At 33.2% G+C, this 23122-nt stretch overlaps 1 protein-coding gene across 27 annotated transcripts in view; it reads left to right on the forward strand.

Moving 5' to 3' along the window:
• The window catches only part of NRXN1 (neurexin 1), a 1157741-nt gene that overhangs the window by 98008 nt on the left and 1036611 nt on the right, over positions 1-23122 (forward strand). For 13 of the 27 annotated variants that reach the window (XM_074400196.1, XM_039478496.2, XM_003922746.4 and 10 more), the window contains exons 3-5: positions 11396-11413; positions 14670-14699; positions 15477-15488. The exons of 5 other annotated variants lie outside the window; for them this stretch is intronic. In XM_074400196.1, the coding sequence (XP_074256297.1) occupies positions 11396-11413; positions 14670-14699; positions 15477-15488 (60 nt within the window). The remainder of the gene's footprint in view (positions 1-11395; positions 11414-14669; positions 14700-15476; positions 15489-23122) is intronic. 9 more of the 27 variants (XM_074400194.1, XM_074400199.1, XM_074400200.1 and 6 more) reach the window with 3 other exon arrangements.

Here is a 23122-nt window from a genome sequence, read left to right on the forward strand (position 1 = left end):
TGGCTTTCCAACATAGAATTTTTTCACTGAAAATATTAACAACGTAACTATCTCATTATGTTGTATAATGTTTTTCAAGTTGTTCTAATACCAGGTTTGCCTAAAATATCAGATGACCTCAGTGTCTTTTGGAAATCATCATTCCTTCTCAATACTTAGTTTATTTACCAAACAACAGCTCCCGTGCTTGGGGCATATGGATTCATTAGGAAATTGAGGTTTAAATGGATTGCCTCGTTACAGTCACTATGTATCAATGGACATTTGATGTCACTAATCTATCATAAAAAAAAGGGCACTTTTCTATAACCATTAAATATATTTAGTCTTAGGAGCAGGCCAGCATTCCTTAAATACTGAAAATAGGCTTGGCAAAGACTTTAAATACTGTAATAGACTTGGCAAAGTCTATTATAAATTTTTATTTTACATCGTACTCATTCTTCACATGAAACTTTTTAGTTCATCATTTCATCCCTTAGATACTTTTGCCACTTGTTTTGCCACCATTAATACTTCCATATTCAGGGTTTTTTTTTTTTTTCTTTTTTGAGATAGAGTCTTGCTCTGTCATGTAGGCTGGAGTGCAGTGGTGTGATCTCTGCTCCCTGCAACCACCACCTCCCAGGTTCAAGCAATTATTCTGCCTCAGAGTCCTGAGTAGCTGGGACTATAGGCATCTGCCACCATGCCTGGCTAATTTTTATATATTTGGGGGAGATGCAGTTTCACCATATTGGCCTGACTGGTCTTAAACTCCTGACCTCAAGTGATCTGCCTGCTTCAGCCTCCCAAGGTGCTGGGAATACAGGGATGAGCCACCGCACCTGGCCTCAGGATTATTTTCCTATTTTCCCCACTCAGTTTTTATGTGCCCTCTAAATGGTTCATTTGTTTCTACATAGTAGTTCCTTAATAGGGTTTGGACTTTTATAGAGTTAACTAGCAGTTTGAACTGCTGCTCCCTTTATCCATTTTCCTTGTCTCTGCTGTATTTAAGTCTTACAGGAATGTTGATTACTTTATTTGCTCATTTGGTTTATTTTTCTGTGGTGTAACATCAAAAGGAGGCCCATGTTACAGGAAGGGAAATCTTTGACTTATAAGAGAATATGATCTATAAGATAGTGGAATGAAAGACACTTTTTTATTAATTTTAAAACTATGTTAAAAGATTATTAAGCTTTTATGTTGAAAAATGTTCATAGACTTAAAGACAATGATGATAAATGATCTAATTGGGTTCACTGGGAGAATGGGAAGCTTAACAGTAAGAGGATATTAGATTGCTAGTTTAGCTTATTTAGGAATCAAAATATGTTCAGCATTTTCTCATTATCTTTGAGGTCATTAGAAAGAAACATATGATGAAAAGAGTAATAATTGTCCAGAGTTTGAATTATTCAAACACATTTTAAAACGAATACAGTAAAATTTTATTGGGGTTATTTCCTAATTGTTATTATTTTAAAGTTAAATGGAGATATTACAAAGTTCTCTATATTGCACAAATATAATAACACTACTCTAAATAGATGTTTGCTTTTAAAAGCATCATGCATTTTAATTATTTCATTTTTTGAATAAAGAACAATACATATGTTATATGAATAGCTTGTTATTAAAAGATAAACTGTAGTTAATTCTGCTCAATAGAACTTACTGTGATATCTGAAATCTTCACAATTTGTGCTGTCCAACCTGGTAGCCAGTGGCTACATGTGACTATTAAGCATGTGGAATGTGGCTAAGGAACTAAATTTTTAATTTTAGTTAGAAGTATGCCATATGCCTCTATGGTTACGTATTTGACCATGCAATTAGAAAATACTCTCTTTTTCTAATATGTACAAACAAATAAAATTGAGATAACAAAAGATACAAAGAGGAAAGTGAAAGTTTATAATTAATTTAATGCTTAATGTCAGTAAAGTAACATTTATAGGAAAAGTAGTAATGTAGTTGTGTTGTTATTGATTGTCTTATCTCAAAGTATTTATTATAAATAGTTTTATTCATGTTAACTTTTGTAGAAAAACTATTTTTATTGAGAAAAATATCAAAGTTTGAATGTGTTTGTGAAATGAAATACCATTGGGTGTGTATATGTGCACACGTGTGTGAGAGAGATGCACATGTGGGGGTCCTGATGCTTTGATAGGACCTTTAGAAGTAATGATAATATCACTGTATTGCCACATATCTTAAAGCAACATATAATGAGTTGTGGCTTGACCAGATTATTTTTAAAATTAAATTTTCTTGAAATTGTTTTGGTCAAAAATGCATACTTGGTAATAGTCATAGAAAGCAGTTTATACAAATTTCAACATGTAACTAGGTATATCATCTTATACACTTTTAAAAGTAAAATGAACTGCTTTGAATTATGGAATCAGCGTCTTAAGATGCCATATTAGGTTGCAAAAAGAAATTTCTCTTCCTATTTCAGCATGTTTTCTTAAGTAGTGAAGACCAGTTCAGGAAAATATTAAAAAGGAATTATTAGAGTACTAAAAACTTGTATTTATGTTGATTTACTTTTATGGATAAGTAAATCAACAGATAAAGAATGAATTAGTCAAGCTCATAGCTCTCTTCCACATGACTAATATGGGTTTAGTTAGCTATTAGACATTAACTCAAATAACTGCATATATAATATCTTCAAAAGTATAGAATTGGTTGTAGCTATGAATGAACTATTTTCTTATTGCTCTGTAACGTAAAACACTTTTTCTCACAGAGATAACTGCAGTTTGAGCAATATTTAATTTTTCTTCCTGCAAAAAAATTATAATTTGCTGCTCAGTTCCCAGGAGATTTACTACACAGTAAATATGTAACGGGAATAAAAGTAATTTTTTTTACTAGATTTGAATTTTATAACTCAAAGGACAAATACATTTTATGTATAAATTCATATTGTCTCAGCTATGAAAATATTTGGCTTTGAACGAAAGTGTCTTTTTGTTTCAGACATTTAAAAAAGAAGGCAACATTTTATGTGACAGGAATGAAATGAGTACTTTTCTTTAAATTTTAAGGACAGCAAAAATGTTATGGAATAATTCTTTCTTTCATTTCTAGTAGTTAGTATGCCCATGGGTAAACATATTTATAAACTTGGGCCTAATTTTTTTGTTAAATTAGGGCAAAAGATTTTCTAAGTGTGTGTGTGTGTGTGTGTGTGTGTGTGTGTGTGTGTGTGTTTGTGTTTTCCTGAGAAAATAATTCATTCTAACAATCTAGAGATGAAAACTGGGAGAATTTTTTTCTTCAATAAAGGAAATTAAGCAGAATTAATGTTTTCTTAGAATTTATAGAATCAACAAATAAATGCAATTAATAAAGAATTATTTTCCATAAGATTTTTCTGCCTTCTTGCAACAGGACCTATGAAATCATTCAGTCTTCTCACAGTTTCCTTACTCCTTTATTATATTGCTGTTTTAAAAAAAGTGATACCCATAGCTGTGTGTGTGTGTGTGTGTGTGTGTGTGTGTGTGTGTGTTTCACACATTCTTTTTTTAAAAAATTATTTCAATAGTTTTTTGGGAACAGGTGGTGTTTGGCTGCATAGATAAGTTCTTTAGTGATGATTTCTGAGATTTTGCTGCATCCATCACCAGCTCAGTGTACACTGTACCCAGTGTGCAGTCTTGTACCCCTTATTTCTCTCCCACCCTTCCCCCGAGTCCCTAGAGTCTATTATATTGTTTTTATGCCTTCTTGTCCTCATAGCGTAGCTCTCACTTATGAGTGGGAACATAGAATATTAACATTGAATGTAAATGGCCTAAATGCTCCACTTAAAGCATGGAAAAATGGATAAAAATACAGCAACCAAGTATTTGCTATCTTTAAGAGATTGACCTACCACATAAAGACTCACATAAACTTAAGATTAACAGGTGGGAAAAGATATTCCGTGCAAATGGAAGCCAAAGGTGAGCAGGAGTAGCTATTCCTATATCATCAAACACAACCCACTTTAAAGCAACAACAATTAGAAAAGACAAAGAGAGACATTATATGATGATAAAAGGACCAGTAAATACATTTTGTTACTCCAAACTTAGTAGACACTCCAGCATTACTTTATATAGTGCAAACTCTTTTTGTTCATTTTCTTTCTAAAACACCCTTTGAAATCCATAGAAACCTGAATAAGAAGCTTTAAAACATATCAATACCCACTGAGAATCTTCTTTCTGTTTGCATATATTGGGCAAGACATTCAAACACACTGAGTCAACTGATGAGATAAAGATTAAGTAAGTAACATAATGTTTATGAGAGTACACTTAAAGTAGTAAGATTACCCAAGTATTAACATATTATTAATTCTTATTTTTGTTGCATATTGGGAACAAGTTACTTCAGAGTTTGTAATATTAAATCATATTTTATAAATATCACATTCTCTTAGATGTGTTCTGCTTTCCAATGATTAATTCTAAAGAATTTGATAAATTTTTGCTTATACTTGATGTTACTCCATTATTTTTATTAAGTTGTGGATAACATAGTTTCTAGGAAAACCACTCTTAAAAATATTAGATTGAACCATAACAAATTATTGATATTTGACCAGTTTTGATCTGAAAAAGTAATTTCATATGGTTCAATCGCGGGTACTGTCAGACTACATGATTTTAGTCTTTGGAGAAGCAGAATTCTTCATAACAATCAGAATTATTCATAAGAATCTTTTTCCTATGTATTACATCTGAAAAGATTAATATATTTATTTGGTTCATAATAAGTATATTTTGTCATAGATAGTTAGATAGATAGATAGAGTGAAACAGAGTCTCACTCTGTGGCCCAGGCTGAAGTGCAATGGTGTGATCTTCGCTCACTCCAGCCTCCGCCTCCTGAGATTACAGACATGAACCACCACGCCCAGCTAACTTTTATATTTTTAGTAGAAATGGGGTTTCACCATGTTAGCCAGGCTGATCTCAAACTCCTGACCTCAGGTGATCCACTTGCCTCAGCCTTGAAAAGTACTGGGATTACAGATGTGAGCTATCACACTTGGCCTGATTATAAGTACTATTTTAATCAACCCTGAGAACCTCCTGGAAAATTTCAATGTATAATCTTAGCTAAAAATATCCTATTTCCTTTAAAATAATTTTCAGTTATTTTCATAAAACTTTGAAATTACATTAGTCATAAACTGAAACTTGTAAATACAGTGAATTTTGAACATCATAGAAAATGAAAAACCAAGAGCTCTAATGAAATGAAAAATCTTTTTAATATTCCATATATTTTTCCTTCCAAAGAATATCTTCCTTCCAAATTGTTTGTTACATATGTGAGGGTTCCTTTGAAGTGAAGATAACAATACAAAATATTTTTAATTTGAGATAAACTTTGCTTTTTCCTTTGATGTAAAAAGAATGTATAATTGTCAGGTAAGTCATATAAATCATTTTATTTTCTATGCAGTACATGTAAATGTAATTCTTAACCAAACATAAGACCCCTTTATACAGTGTGGCTTAGTCATATTTTTAATTTCATCAGAAAGTGTTCTTGCTTTTTCTTAGAGAAATTAAATAGATTTGTTTGGACATGTCTAAGAACCAAAGTATAGAATAATAAAATAAAAATATTTTAAAATTTATTGGAAAAACATCTGTAGTAAGATGAAAAAAAAATTTTAAACAAAATGTATATACCAGTAGATGTTTGACAGCTCTTTCAAATGAAGGCTGTTAGTCTTGTTAGTAAGAGTTCACTTAATTTTCATCTTAATGATGGAAGGCCTAGGACACATTACAGAATATTCTCTGATGGTTATACACAGGCCAGAGGATGTCTACTGTCCATAAAGAAGTCAAACCCTCATAACCACTAGAAGGACTGTAAGTTGGAATGGTAGACAGGGTGTATTTACATTTACTCTCCCAACTTCAGTCCAAGAGCTTTCTTGCTCTATCTTCAAAATATGATGACGTCAAACTCTTAGAAAGGAAAGCCCTGCTTACCTGAGCCAGCTTTCTTTGGAGAGTTGTGTAGCAGTGATTAAGCTTAGGTGGGAGAGTGTGTGATAAGCACTCTGGTCAGTGTTACCTGTCAGTTCCGTATCAGGAAGCATTCATTTCTCAGTGAGCTGTAAAATATAAAAATAGGTAGTATGAGCACACATACTGTAGACTATGCTTGTCACCATTTTACAGTCACTGTTAAATGCAATAGTCCTTCCAAAGTCCAAATATTGAAATGAATGTAGAAATGTTAACTGTCAAGATTTAGACTTGGGCAAGAACTGAGGCTATCAAAGCAAAACAAATTTTAAAGTCCTTGTAGTAGTTCCTCATAAAAAGAACATTAGAAATTGCATTTATTATAGTTTATGTGAGTCATTCAGTTTATATTATAAAATGTTGACTAACAATTATTAAATTTTATCAGGCTCATCAAATAGCTTAATCACTATAAATTGCCGTATCTTCAGGCTTTCTTGATTTCCTTCCTCCATCCCCCTTTCTCCTTTTGTCTTCCTTCTTTTTGATAATTGCCATTAACAAGATAGACCATGATGCATTAAATACCACAAACGTCTTTGTAACAAAATATTTTTTGGAGAAATTGTTTTTAGTGTTTCTAGTGTGGTGCCAGGAACATCTATGCTGCTGCGGCCGGTTTAGAGATACTCCTTCTTTTTTTCCTGAGTAGTGAAGAGGGAGAAACACTGGCTCTTGTAGTTGACTCTGTATATTCCCTAGCACCAGGATTCCAAGCAGCCTGGGTGAGAGTGTCCTGGAATATTATTTAGGTGCGATGGAGAAAGGAAGTGATGTCCTCTGTTAAAAAGCATGTTTGAAACTAGCCCAGTTTTTGTCCAAGGCCATTTTTTTCCTTCCCTAAGGCTCCATAATGGACCTTTATGCTTCCTTTTTCTCTTTGAACATCCTCTTGGTTCTGGCCAGTATTTCTCTTCCTTCAGCTGACTGCTGCATTAATACAGTCTCAAAGATTTTCTCCATTTCCCAGTCCTTGATGCATTCCCAGACTATTGAGGTTTTCTAAAGGCTTTCACTGCTAATACCAAAAGAAGAAACAAAGCTCCATCCTGTGCCACCATGGGAACTAAACTCGGCTATACTGGCATTTGATCTCCAAAATGAGGAGTAACAGGCTTAAGAAGTAATGTGATGGGCTCCAGAGGCATGGATAGACATTAGCAAACTCCCTGTATGGAGGAAGGAAATAAAATCTTATTCTACATCTCTCTCTCCGCTGCCTGTGACCACCCCCAGTTTTGCCGTTATATACCCTACTATGGAGGGCTTGTATCTGGGACAGAAGCCACTCGCGGTAGCGGCAGTTTTAATGGAGGAGAGAGGGAGGGAATCAAAGAAACTGAGGGGAGACAGTCACAGGCAGCTGGCAGAGAAGGAAGGAAACCAAAATCAAAAAAAAAAAAAAAAAAAAAAAAAAAAGCACAGGTGGTGTCAGGAAGCTTCTTTTGGTCATTTTTTAATGTAAGCTGTAGTCTATAAATTGACCACTGTCTGTACATTTCGAGAAAGACTTACATATTGCCAAACTTAAATACTGATTATACAGAAGGGAGATTTTTGTGATGTTTTATTTCAAATTTTAAGTTTTCACTGGTCATGATTTTCTTTATACTGAAACATGCACATTTGTTTTCATATTCATCCCTCTTCTCCTAGAACCATATACTTAAGATTATGTGCAAAGAACACTGGAATGATAAACAAGGTTACTATCCTTGCATTCTTATTAGCTGGGGCCAAATATAAAATTTTTGTGGAGATACTCTTTTACGGTGATTTAAAAACAGGCTGCTGCTTCCTTCTTGTCAGCACACAGCCATTATTCATAGCATGATTGATATTCTGGTGCTTAATTCTCATCTTTGTGAGAGAATCCCATCATATCTGAAAGAAAAATAAAATGTAAAGTATCTTTTTCACAGCTTTATATTCATTATTTTTCCAATCAAAAGAAAACAAGAGTGATCTTTATAGGTGGCATGGTCATCGTAGTAAAGTTGATGATTAAGAGACGCACTTCATGTACTCAGCAAGGATTAGGTCACCAGAATTAAGAAGCCAGGGCTTTCTGCAAACCAAGAGATTTTCTCTAACTTGACAGTGTCCACAGGTAAGGCCGGATGGACTGCTTTTTACCTTACATTAAATCAAAATTTGCTGCTTTACCTGTACACCGTGGCATGCCAAAATTCAGCACCTGTCTTTGTTGTTGCTCAAAAGCAAAGTAGCATTTGTTTGTGTAAGAATCTACAAAGCTAAAGAAAAAGTTGATATGAGGAGATAAACTATTATTTTTGACTCGACATTTATTGTTTAGTTCAGAAATAAAATGGAAAGGAAGGAGAAAGGAAAAAATACCTGGAGAGTGGTTGTTTTTTTTTTTTTTTTTTTTTTTTGGAGACGGAGTTTCGCTCTTGTTATCCAGGCTGGAGTGCAATGGCGCGATCTCGGCTCACCGCAACCTCCGCCTCCTGGGTTCAGGCAATTCTCCTGCCTCAGCCTCCTGAGTAGCTGGGATTACAGGCACGTGCCACCATGCCCAGCTAATTTTTTGTATCTTTAGTAGAGACGGGGTTTCACCATGTTGACCAGGATGGTCTCGATCTCTTGACCTCGTGATCCACCCGCCTCGGCCTCCCAAAGTGCTGGGATTACAGGCTTGAGCCACCGCGCCCGGCGAGAGTGGTTGTTAAATGCTGGAGCCACCCCCCGTTGTCATCATGTTGAAATTCTGAAATAATGTCGGGATTTTCTTTAGGTTAATGAGTTTTAAGTTACGTAAAGTTAGCAAACGGACACCAGAATAGAATAGAATGGAATAGGAAAGAGGATTTTTATTCTGAGATGATTGAATCTGAAAATATATGCAAACTCATGGAAAGTCTGCTCCAAGCCAGTTGTCTTCATCATCATCATCATCTTACTTTTAAAATCGTAGTTGATATATCACCCTGTTATTCTAGTAATTTGATTTTTTTTCTTCTAAATTTAAATCTTCTGAGACAGACCACTTTTCGGGACCTAGTCAGCATTTGTTGACACATTAAGCATGACTTGGATTTGTATTCAGAAATTCTCATTATTAATCTTGTTCTCATTAAGCATAGAAACTCAGAAAAGTGCTGGAGTGGCACAGCCTGGGCCTGGGCCCACAGTCATGAAAGGTCACGAAAGGAGAACTCATTGTCAGGACTGAATCAATGACCTTGAACTCCTTTTATAATACCCTACATAGTACATTCCTAAAGTTGATGTCAAGCCTGGGCCTATTTCATTTTGTTGGCTTCTTTTCCTTTTCTTCTGTTTATTATATTTATAGGCCACACTTCACCAAAATTTCTACTGAGACACTGCTACTCACAACCGCATTTGCCAGTCTTTTGTTTACAGAAATTAAATAATGCTGCAGTAATTGGCAGACTGTCTTGGCACGTGACTCTCCTCTAAATTCCCTGATTTTTTAAATTTTGCACTACATATTAAATCTCGTTAAGAAGTAAGCATCTTTAATAGAATATACAATTTCAAAGGGCAGTGAATATAAAGGAAAAGTATATCTTAAACATTACAATCATTTGTATCATTATATTATTTCTAATATAATGCAATAGAACAAAACTTTAATAATTTGTGTTTGGGTAGTGTTAAAGTCACCAGTGAAAAGTAACAAATTCAGTCTAATTCTTTATTTAATAGATTGGAAGTCAAAAAACAAACTAGAAGTCAGTATCACATACCAAATATATGAAACTTTGTTGTTTCTTTAAAAATAAGCTCTACAAAACTAAGTATTGTGTAAAGATGTTACTACCCACATTTAGCCACTAGCTGTTTTCTATTACATGCTAACACCGTATCAGTAAATGTGCCTGATTTTTCAGTATTCAGCTAAAATGTTTTAAACTGAATTGGTGATTTCTAATTCACTAGTAACTTTATCCAATTAAAAAGGCTTAGGTGAAATTAATGAAATTGTGTATTAAGAATTGCTTTTGCTTTCAAGTATCTATACTTGCTGTTGTCATGTATGTAAACACTTTTGATCAGATGATGACTTTACAGTTAATAAAATAAGGATAGGACTAGAATGTCAACATGGGTATAGTGTACTATTCAAAAATTTTTGATAAATACTGAAAATTTGCTCTTGCCCTAGTCCCCTAAGACAGCTTTCTATTCCATTTCTCTCCTGGATTCCAGCCCCTGGGTTTCAAATAGCACTTGAATTGTCCAGTAGATGCTGATAATACTTTAAGTCTCATATACTTCAACCCTTCACCTAAATTAGATATTTCTCCTAATGCTATCCCTCTGGGTGCAGCAAACCACCATGGCACATGTATACCTATGTAACAAACCAGCAGGTTGTATACATGTTCCCCAGAACTGAAAGTTTAATAATAAAACAAAATCTCATATACCTATATTGATTATTTTAGGAAATACTAATCTGCTTGGATATATTTGTTTACACACACACACACACACACGCACACACACACACACAGGTACACAGGTGGAAATATGACTAACAAATTATGTAAGTATTTTATAGACATAGGAATATAAGATAAATTAGACTACATATATTCATTGACTCAAATTCATATATCATAAACAGAAATACAAAGTTATTACATCATGGTAAACTGCCTAATGGGCAGTTCCCAATGGATTTCTCTTCCACTGATCATTTCTTCTACCTAACATTTTAAAAGTTAACATTTTTATAAATTACCATAAACTATTCTCATTTCCAATAAAATATGAATATGGTATATATTAACCAAATAAATTATAGATTTTTGTTGCATAAAGTTATGTTGTATTTATTTAAGGAAAGAAATTGAGGTATTAGCAATACTAAAAAGCAGTAATGGCATACCGATAATATATTTGGTAGAACCAGAGTATCTTTAAGTGAAATTTCATAGCTATTTCCAACAGACATTCTAAGATCTAAGTCCAGATCAGTATATGGAAATAGAACCTTTTAGAATTGTTAAAGGGAAAACAAAAAACCTTTTAAAACAATGCCTAGAAAGAGTACACCAGCAACATGTAATAAAAGTAATATTTGCTTTATAGAGGGTAGTGAAAGATTTTTTAAAAACTCTTTGCACAGGACGTGGCAGGATTACGAAAGTTTGTCTCACTTCCTATAAATGCTGCCAATGGGAGGGAGCCTGCTCCCCTGTGATTTTGCTTTCCCCCTTGAATGATAGTGATGGAGCACTTGCATGATGTGTTTGGTGCCTTGCATGAGGAAGACATGCAAAGGCAAGGTCCAGTCTGCATGCTGCTTAATGAATGTTTTTCCTTTTCTCTCCCTCCTTGTCATGTGCTTTCAGAAGACAACAATGTGGAAGGTGGGTGCTTTCTACCTTATTTTCCAACTCTCATTTGCCCTTTATTTCTTAGTATTGATAGAATACACCTTGAATTTAGACGGTAAGTTGAATTTCTTTCTGAATATTTGTTGGTTTCTGGATTGTGTATCACTTTTCAAACAGAACACATACATTCGCTACCCTGCCATCCCAAGTATATGAAACTTTTTCAAGCTTAACTTCAACCCTCGATGGACTTCAGCGTCCCGTATGAACCTTAGGATAGTTATTGCTGTGTTCTGTATGGAAAAAAAGACACAATGCTGCTTTTTGATTTTAAAAGACAAAATATTTCTTTGTAGTTTCAGAAGACAGTGCATGATCCTTTTTCTATTTTTTTTTGATCAAAATGATTTATTCTGTTCTCTTGGAAATATTTATCATTATCCCATTTCAAGTCCATTGGTTTGTTTCAAATTTTTGGATTTATAAAAAGAGTGCTATAAAGTACTGAGTATAAGTAAGAGAAATAAATTTAGGTTAAAAAATAAGCCATTGGCCAGTGGAAATGAAAGCATGAGGCACTTCAATATGATTGCTGGTAAGTATATTTCTAATATTTTGTGTCTGTTCAATAAAATATTATATTCAAGCTTTTATAAAAATCTCTATCAAGTAATTTTGAGGAAGTTGTATATTTTATATATTTTCCTGTAGAATCCAGCAAATTAAAACATATTTCAACATTCTCATTTATTAAGAAGTGAAATGCATTACTCAGTGTGCTGCAAACAAATCTTCAAAGGGTTAACGTGCAAAAAGAACTAGGCATAATGAAAGAATGGCGAAAGGGAAGGTTTTTATCAACTTACATATGTTCTATCAACTTAGATATTCACAGCATTAACAGTTCTTGCATAAACAATTTACTAATGTATATATGGGAAGACAGCCTTTGCTATATTTTATTTTGATACCATATTTTGAAATATAGTCATTGTGTAACTGTACATTTCTATAGAATGAAGGATTTCTTAGAAATGACTCCCTATCCCAAGTTACAGATAAATAGACGTTGAGGTTACCAAGACTTCATGTCTCTAAAAAAGAACAATTCGTGGTAATACAGAGTTGATCAGTAGCATGGATAAATATGTATTTGTGATTCTTTCATGGACAGTATTATAATTGCTTAGCCGCTGAACATTTCTGTTAGGTTATTTAAATAAAATAGATTAAAACTTCAAAAGAAATTATAAATTACTATTTTCCAAGTGTTTTATCCATGTATGGCTTCTGTTTTTCTATAATATAATTTAATTGCATGTGAGTATACACTTGATAAAAATGACATATGACCCTGCATGCCTAATATCTTTTAAAAACAGTCTCATTTACATTGTGCATGTCAACTGAGTTTAAAAGTTATTTTTTAAAGGTATCTTTTCAACTTTTTTTTGCATTTCCTAAACCATCCTTTAAAATGCTTTTCTTTTCTCTTAAAATCCTATTGCATTCCAAGAGGCTCTCTAATCAGCCTAATTAGCATGAATGCTTCTCTCTTCACAGACACTCATCCCGTGCAAAGTTTTGATAAGATTTTCAGAATATAGGTCCATAAACGATTGCAATAAAGTTTATTCAATCATAATTTTAATATTCCTGTCTATAATATGAACTTGATAGTATAGGTAGGAAGTCTAGCGGGAGGAATGTGAGTTCTTTTGGGGTTTGTGAATTTCTATCCTTATTGATGTAGTGTCAAAACCATTAGAAGTACCTAATATATTTTCTACAAAGTAGATCTTAGCGATAAGTCCCTCATTTAGTCTATAAAAATTTATAAAATGTTATTTGAAAGTATCTATAGTAATTAGATAAATTAGATAAAAGTCAAATTAAATGAAAAAAATTCATAACCTGGACAAATAAGCTACTATTTTTCAGCATATAAAACACCATGAATTATCAATAGATCATAAGCTGTTGAATCTGCCTGTGTGAACTTTTTATTAAAATCACTCAGAAAATAGGCCACAGTTCAGAAGCATCAAACTACTATGTTTAATAACTTTCATATTATATTGTGATGAAATGATTATTTGTAATTATATCTAGCCTACAGAGATGTTTGAATATCCCTAAAATTTTGAGAAAACAACACAGATAATTTGAATACTAGTGAAACCAATGTATAATGTTATAGAGCTCAAATAATGTTTCAAATATATCAGAAGTAGCACTGGGAATTGAAAATATATTTCTCTAACATTTTCCCAAATTCTAGAAGTATACATGGATTGAGAGATAGCTTTATTTCTGAACTTAAAATAAAAAATTGGGAGGAATTATGCCTTTCAGTGAAAAGTAACTTCTTGAATAGCAAAATAATTTTTTTAAAGAACATTAGTAGTAGTATTTAGAAGAGGAGTGGTCTTCAGTTTGAAGTGAATTGTCAAGAAGGACATGATAAATAATTTAAATAAACAAAGGGATTTCAATGTCCCTTTAAACACTCCTTGATGAAATTACATCTGTTATATGTATGTTAGATAAATATACCTACACTAACTTAGAGTTCAGCATTTAATTAATGCTTAGGTAAAATCCCAAATAATTTTGTTTTTCAAGGAACATTGCTTTAGCATATTTGAAGCTGACCCGTTGTTTGTTAAAAACCTTATTCTGTAGTAAATTCTAACTTTACAACTGCATGTCTAATGATCATTTCGTATTTGCACAAGCCTAGTCAGTCGCTACATGTGTTACACAGGGAGACATTTCTGCATTATCATTTCAGTGTGACTACAGATTTCTTTTTCTTCATTTAATTATAATACTGCTCATTTTTTGATGAGGGGAAAAAGATCAGACCCAGCCCATGATTCAGGTATTCCTTTGGGTTTTAAAAAATGTAATTTCATCACTGAAGAATGACAAGCCCTTTGGGGGCAATGTTCAAAACAGTCTCATCAAAGGGCACAGAGGGCAGATGAAATGTTGAGAGGATTGGTTGGATTTTAAGTCATGCTCTTGTGCTCTTGGTTGTTCCAACTGATGCATGGAAGAAATACACAGTGCAGCATATGCCAGTGTTGAAAACGCAGTTCTAGAACACTTCGCCCCAAAGCATTCCAACCAGGGGTTGAAAGAATGCTTTTTGATTTGCCTCTATGAAACAGACGTATCTCATAGGAAACGAGATGTCTGTCACTGAACATTTTTGTCACCGTGACAACCCTGCCTTCCCGTGCTCCCTTGTTTATTGCTGACTGTGCTCTTGTTTCCCTTCAAGGTCTGGCGCACCTGATGATGGGCGACCAAGGTATGGGCTCTGTTCCTTTTCCACTCTGCTTTCAGTGTTTTCTTGTTCTGTAGCTGCTTTCAAACCATCAGTGCAAAGGATGGGCAAATGCTTGCAAATTATATGGCTGCAAATTAAATACATATCTTTCATTCACATTTTTTCATGTGTTTTCCTCCCCTTTCCTTGTTGGTTTGATTTTGGTTTGTTCTGTGACTTTTATTTTCCTTCATTTCTTGCATTATAATATCTGCAAATAAATGAGACATAAGAAATTGTGAATGAAAATTTCTATATATTTGTCAGTGTATGCAGTAAAGGTGGTTATGGTAAAGAAAAACCAACAACCATCAGAAGTTGTGTCTGAAAGAAGATGCTCAGTTTAAACCACTGTATCCAAAAAATAAGTCCATTTTTCATCTATGCATGGCAGTTTGGGAACATGCAGACATCTTTGGCTTCTGGCTTCTAGAATGCTGAGTATAGTGTTCCACAGAATCAATACTTTTTCTATGAACATTTATTGTATGTCTCTCTTTTGTGTAATGTTTTAAAAAGTCAGCATGGGCTTTTCAGTTTTTTGCATGCACTTGTCTTCAAAAAAAAGGCAGAATTCCCAACATATCCTGATTGCATCTCCATTTGTCTTCAAAATCTCATTTATACTTTCCTGTCTTTTTTAATTTTCAGAGAGTAGTGCCTCTACATATGTTCATAATTCTTACTGTTGTTTTTCTCCTCTTTATCCTCTTTGTCTGGAAACCCTTTCTTCATGGACCCATTTCATCAAATCCATAGGTAAAAGTAAAGGTATTATATTATTTTACTTCTTCTTAATATCATCTGTGAATTACGGTGTGTCTAAGTTATGTAAATGTATTTAGACCTTTTGGCATTGGTAATGGGCACTGGGAGGTAGGTATATATGTTAATAAATAATTTAAGGTAAGAAAAATTCATCTATCTGTTTGTGTTTTCACCCCCACTCTTTTTTTTTCCTCTTTAGAGTGATCTTTTTCTTGTCAGGTGCTCACATAATTAGTATATTTAGAAATTAGCTACAGGTTTGGGGGTCAGTTTTTGCAGTATCATTTAATAGTAGTTAAATAAGTGTAGGAACTGTAAATATATCATCTTCAAACATTTAGCTCTGGAGCACACCTGCCCCAGCCATTTCTGTATTGAGATGTAAGTCTAAGCATGCGTACCACTGAAATGGTACTGCTGTGGGCTCATCACCTTGTTGTCTACTAGATGTTATATACGCACATGAACTCTGTAGTAACATAAAAAGGCAATATTAAGAAAGAGAAACAGAGGAGCAAGACATTTTCTTTATGCATACTAACTTTGTTTTAAGACATTATCAACTAGCTATGCATTCCCGCATTGCTTGGTAAGTCAGGCATGTGTACTCTTTGATAGTGTTCGTACAAAATCCAGAAGCATGTGTAATTTGCTATTTGAAACCATCCTCGTTGTGTCTAATGTTGTCATTAAAAGGAAGTAAGTGATATGCAGCTGCCGCAAACATATACAATAGTCTTTAAATCAACCATTTTTAACTGTGTATTAATGAATGTTTTCATATAGTTTCTATTTTGTAATTATTATTAGCTTAAATCAGGAATGTGCTTTATTCTTACTTATGCTCTCAATGTTAATCTGGTGAATTGGGACCACAGTTCACAGTTCTACACCTTCATATTTGTGTCATCTAGCAGGAAAACTTTTCTGCTTGAAAAAGCACCTGAAAATGAGCCAGGCAGTATTTATGAAATGATATCAATTTTAAATGTGAAAAATAGAGCCTTAGGAGCAAACGCTGTTTGAACACTTTGATCCAACAACATAGTCTATCGCAGTTTTTGTTTTGGTCAGCTATTTTCTATAATATAATTTAATCTCATGTTAAGCCTCTAGCACCTATACAAGTGATAGTATGTATTAATTATTTTAGAGGTTTCATATACCATTTTGAGGGCTTCCTTAACGTTTTTACTTGAGGCCAAAATCTCATCCACTGCTTTCTCTTAAGTGGGCTTTTTTCGTCATGTTCTTTAGTATGGGGACTTAGGATGGCATCGAGGGAAGAATATTTATATTTTATCTTACTGGCTGAGTAAATTATGTAAATGTATTTGTATATATGCTTATGTGTATTTGTATGGATACATGTATAAATACCCAATTTCTAAGTATATACACTCCTATATTTGTTATCTTGTGAAAAGTAACTCTTAAATTAATTTCTAATTATACAACCATTTTCCACATGTGGAATAGTTTATGTTTATACTCAGCTGATACTTGTTTTGGTGTACTTAATGTTAAGTGTCACTTAACTTTATTCAGTTTTACTATATCAATCTTAAATGTTTTCTGTTGGCATGTGTGTCAAACATTATGTTTTAACTTCAGCAGTTTTCATCAAATTTTGTTCTTCAATCAGCACAAGACACAGAGGACAGGAATTTGATTTTTCCATTGCATTCCTCTTGTATTACTGGGACAAGTATGGTTTTTGCTGTTAAAAGTAGAAAGAAGATTTTAAGATTAACTCGAGTATTTTTCAAATCAGAATGGTACCCATTACATATTGGTTAATTAGATGTAGAGAAATGAGAAAGGTGATACAGTCATGGCTTTGACATGGCATCAACATTCAAAGTGTGTTCATTTAACAAGGGAATGAAATAATGCAGGCAAATTAGAATAAATGACAAAATGGAAGTGCTCTGAGAGAGGTACAAAGTGGGAATTCAGAAAAAGGTAAACATAATGTCAATCCAAATCTCTCTTATGTGAATATCCCCACCTTGTGTCGTCTGTTGGAGGAATTTAAAAAATCTAGAATTTTTACATTGTAGCTTCCTATAAGGAGTTAGATCCTAGTTGTGCATAAAATAAGGGTTAAATCTGGCCAGTTTAAATAACTGATTTACATTGAAAACTTATGTTTTCTAAGTTTTCTCAGTATAATTATGGAGTAGTTTTCTCAACACCACTTTTCTCTTGTGGGAGTAGTGAATTCGGGGGATCTGGAATGAACTTTTGTGGATTAATGTCTTTATGAAAAAAAAAAAGACTAGAAAAAAACTAGAAAAACTAGATTCAAGAACATCTTCATTGGTTTCTTCTGTATGAATTCTTAAATATTTTCTAACTTTTTAAATGTCCAATGATAAGTGAATATATTTCATTGAAAAATAAGTAACACACATAAAAAGAACGTTCCTTTTGATGACCTTCTTCATCCTCCTCTCAAGTCCTCTCTCTCGAGGTAAGCACTGGTCTCACTTTCGACGTGTCCTTACAGAGTTGGTGTTGATCCTTCTATACTCCATAACGACTCAGGGTTGGGAAACTGCAAAATCCCTTATCATGTGTTCATGAACAAAATGGCAAAGGCAGCTCGAGATATGTTAGAGACCACTGCTTTGGTGTGGCAGAGTCACAGTGAATGAAGCATAACTTTTCTCATTCTTTTCATAGGCTACAGTGCCTCCTATCTGAAGTCATTCTGTTTCAGACTTTAGAATCAGTCTATTACTTGGCGTGTTTTTTACAGTCCCTAAACAAAGATATGTCACCTTTAACTGGATATGGTGAAGAATAAAGTTCTTTTGGATGAATTATAGCTTTCTTTGGGGCAGCTGAAGATCTATTATTCAAAACCAATCTTACTTTGCTGGCTGTGGGTAGATGGATTCCAATAGCCTTCATGAAATTTGTATCACTTTCTTTTTTTAACTTGAAATTTGTCAATGGTATTGTGGTTAGGATCCTTGGTACTGATAATTTTCTTCTCCTTTATAGTTAGTATTTTGATTTATCAATTTGCCTTGAATGAAGTATGTCTTTTCTCATGTTTATTCCTGTTTGTTTTTCTATGTATGTGTAACTGGTCACTTCATTCGAATAACTGCTATGATTGTTTCCTTATATTTTACTTTAACGGCTTGTTGGAGAGAAATGAATGACGGTTTAAATTACAAAATGGTCAAAATACATTATACATGAAAATCCAGCCATAATTGCTGGTTAATAGCTCAGGAGCACAAGTTAATAATTATCAGCTAATGTTGGCACCTCGACTGGAGGCTTGTACTTTACTTTCATAAGTCATCATAGTAATTACATATTTGTATATATAATTATACTTAATGTTTTTCCTAGTAGAGTGTGAGCTCTATGTGGGCAGAAAGCTTGTTTTTCTCTTTGACCATTGTATTTCCAGAACATTTTTCTGATTGTATCTTGAATTTGCCATTTTTATGACTTAAGTATATTTGTTTGGGGGCAGCTGAGAGGGGATGCCTAGACAAGGTAGAGGTGGAGGAGGACACAGACAAAGTGAGGGGTGAAAAAGGAGGAAAGAATGTCTTCAAATAACGAAAAGGAATTGTGCCAAGAGTTTACATGGAATCTCTTTCGTCTCTGTCTGTAAACTTTTTGTCTCCCAGCATTCCTCTCCCAAAGCTGCAATGTTTCTTTCTAATAAGGCATAATTCTAATATCACCTTAATACCCCTTAGCACATGCACAGCAATGGATCTAGGAAGAAGGAAAGTCAATGTATTTTTTTGTTTAAGGGTTTTCAATTTTTTTTAATGTAATTCATTGTCACAGTGACAACTATTAACTTGACACATTTTATTTTCAAACTTTAATTGTTAATGAGTTAATAGGTACATAAATTTTCCTGAAATTCAGATCTGACATTTTATTATCTTACATGGTTTTTATGTGGTCTATTTTATTTTATTTTTTTAGACAGAGTTTCACTCTTGTTGCCCCGGCTGGAGTGCAATGGTGCGATCTCAGTTCACCGCATTCCTGCCTCCTGGGTTTTAAGTGTGTTCTTTTTTTTGACTTCATAGTTTCAACTCTGATGTGCCCTAAGAACTATATGAAATTGAATTTAGATTTTACACTCTCAGAATAGCCAAAATTTAAGTCCTGTCTTGTGAGATCAGCATATTTAGTATCTTGCATTTATAAATCCTAAACCATATTTACAAAATAATTGTCCATTTGAAAGAGCCAATTGGACATTCATTCTAATTATCCAGGATTCTCATGTTACTAGAAGAGCAAAATGTTACAAGTAGAACTGAAAAGAATATAGCTACACATTCTGAAAGTACACAGGCCTTACTCTCTTTGTGAAGTATAGATCTTAAATTAGTATAATTTTTAAAGATAATAAAGATAGATTTTTCTCAACACTAATTGTTAAATCAAAACAATGGTAAAGTCAAAGCTAATTGTAATTGTTAAGACCTGGATACAGCTATTTCACCTTAACTAATTGAGGAGTAATATCTAATATTATGAGCTTTAAAACTTTATTTATACTCTCATACCAAAATTAATATTTTTATTAAACTTACTCTTAAGATAGATTTGATATTATTAATACTTAGAAAAGAATAAAGCATTTGCTGTTTTGTTTTTTCATAAATTTTCTTTTGTTTTTGTCTTAGTCCATTTGGGCTGCTATATAAAAATGCCATAAACTGAGTAGCTTGTAAGTAACAGAAACTTATTTCTCAAACGTCTGAAGGCCAGGAATTCCAAGACCAAGGGCTGGCACATTCAGTGTCTAATGAGATTTTGCTTCCTGGTTTATAGATCACTACCTTCTCTTTGTGTCCTTACATGAAAGGGCAAGAGAGCTCTCTCGAGTGTCTTTCATAAGGACAGTAATCCCATTCGTAGAGGCTCTGCCCTCATGACCTAATCAACTCCCAAAAGCTCCATTTTCTAATCCATCATTTTGTGGGTTAGGATTTCAATTTATGAATTTTGGAAAGACACAACATTAAGATCACAGTTTCTATGATTTTTTAATATTTTTTTAATCATTTTCAAGTCCTGTGTTGCTATATAGCTAATTTGTCTATGAAGTACACAACATCCAGTTACTAAAATCCTAATGCATATTTGTTTTATACTTTTAAAAATATATTTGGCTGTGATTTCTGATATAGACCTAATTTGGTTATTAAAATATGATATATATTGTCTTCTGTATACATTCTTAAATTGTATTTCCTCATTTAGCTTCATAATAATAAGTCATCTGCTTTGTTCAGAAAAACTTGTGAATGTTGACAGAACATTACTGTTGAAGTGCCTGTGTTTGGTATATATGCAAATTAAGAAGTAAGAATTTTTAAAGGAAATATCTACTGTGTTACCTCTACTCTTGCAATACTGGGTCCCCTTAACTCACAGCCACAGATGGTGGGAAGACAAGAGTTTCACCTTATAAAAGCAGACATGAAAAAAATCTACTTTTATCTGTAAGATATACATAGAAGGCTATGTGACTATTTAGAATTAAATGTTTATTTAGCAGTTCGTCTCTAGCTTACATGTTCATTAGGTCTGTGTAGAACCAAGAAAAGTTAATTGAAGATTCTATACTTATGTATTATCTCTTGCTGTGATTTACTCAATCTTGTTATATGTATTACTAATAAAAGTCCCAGCTCGATTGTATTTCTGTAATCCTCATTCTGTAAAGCAAAGTTTTCTGTGTCTTTGTACGTTTTTTAAACAATGATAACATTGAAAAACTGATCATCTAAACAAGACTTCTGGTAAACTTGTAGACTAACATCCTCAGAGTAGAACACAGAAAGGACTTTCCATGGTCTAATAGTTAAAAAAAAATTAGATGGTATGAATAGAAACTTAGATGCTTTTTACTGAAATCTGTTGCAAATAGCAAAACTTTCATATTATAACATAATAGAGGTTAAAATTAGGTCTTCTCCAAAATAATGAATTCATCTTATTTATCCATTTGCAAATGTATTTTTGTTAATCTAGATTTGAACAACTTTCATCAACACTTTTAGGCTGCTAGAAAGATATTTCCTAAATTGTGTTGGCCAGTGGTTAAAAAACAATGTAATTTTCTATAGTGTTTAGTTCTTAAACTAAAGAAATTTGAATCTTTAATTAGAATCATATCATTTTGGAGCAGAGAAGAATATTAGACATCATCTAAAAATATAATAATATTGTCACTCTTTGTATTATAAGGCATGAGAGGTGACACTGCTTATTATCATAGGCAAACCTTGTAACAACTTTGAACTGGAATAACTTTTGCAACATAGAATAGCCAACCTTAAGGAGACTTCAAAGATTTTCCTTCCATAAAACACTAGTAGTAATCACAAAACAGTGTTTCATCTTATTTTTACAAAATAAATTTAGTGGTAGTATAAAGGAAATCATTCATAGATTTTTATCTAGGATACCATTGTCTCTGATTTTCAAGATTTTCATTTGAGGGAGTAAAACTACACCTTTTAACTGGGAGCAGGTTAATGTGATGGGTAATAGTCCTGAAATCATAAGAGCTGGGTTCATATTTCTTATTTGTTCTTTAGTGACCTTCAGTAAATAATTCAGCCTCACATATCAAAACCTTATAATCTATAATACTGACTATTCAAAATACTCAATTACTGAGGGTAATGTTACATGACAAATTGCAAAAGTGCTTAGAAAAGGCTTTCTTTATTAATGGTGACAATAAGAAAAAGATATCATGTGCATTTGGATTAAATGAATTTTAAAATGGTTGATCTGTAATCTGCCAAAGGTTTAACAAAAACAATATCACTATCTTAATATCTTATTCCTGTAATACCGTATTATTTAGGATTCTGGCATTGTCTTAGGTTAAAACTAACTATATGTCATCGTTTCGACGACCCATACTACAGAGAACATCTGTACAAAAAAAGTATTAAAGATTGACTGTCCTCAATCAAAATTACTTAGATATCTCTGTTACTCTATACACTTTAACATTCATCTTACATGTGATGATGAGGCTGAAATAGCCTTGCCTCCACTTTGAGCAACCCTAGGAAGTCATTGGTAAAATGCTGCTTTTTAGATGCAAATTTATTGGTTAAAGGATGCGGGGAAGTAGACATTTTTTTCATGGACTGGAGGTACCAATGAGAAGAAACTTTTTTGTGAATTAATGTTTTACTCCACTACTGACTTCATAGAGTGATATATATAGTTGAGACAGCTGCCACCGAGTTATCTGAAGACCAGATTTTCAAGGAAAAGCTAAGTAGATATTTTCTGAGATGTCTGTGTTGGAAAATTAACTTGTAATTACCTTGAAATACTTAAATAATTGGCTAATACCCTCACATATTTCAAGATTTTGCTAAAAATGTTAAGGAGACTTACAGCTGACCACCCTACTTAATACTGCAATTTGGCTCTCTCCTGAACCTCCATTCCATGATCTAGTTTCCCGTAGAAATTACTTTTAGTATACTTTTTAAAAATTCCCCCTTTTTTTGTTTATTTGTCTTCCTTTCACCAAAGGAAGGAATCTGGTGAAGGCAGAAATCTCTACCCTGCGCTGATATGTCTCAAGGGTCCTTAGAACAGTG

The sequence above is a fragment of the Saimiri boliviensis genome, chromosome 1, assembly GCF_048565385.1.
Source record: "Saimiri boliviensis isolate mSaiBol1 chromosome 1, mSaiBol1.pri, whole genome shotgun sequence".
Lineage (NCBI taxonomy): Eukaryota > Metazoa > Chordata > Mammalia > Primates > Cebidae > Saimiri > Saimiri boliviensis.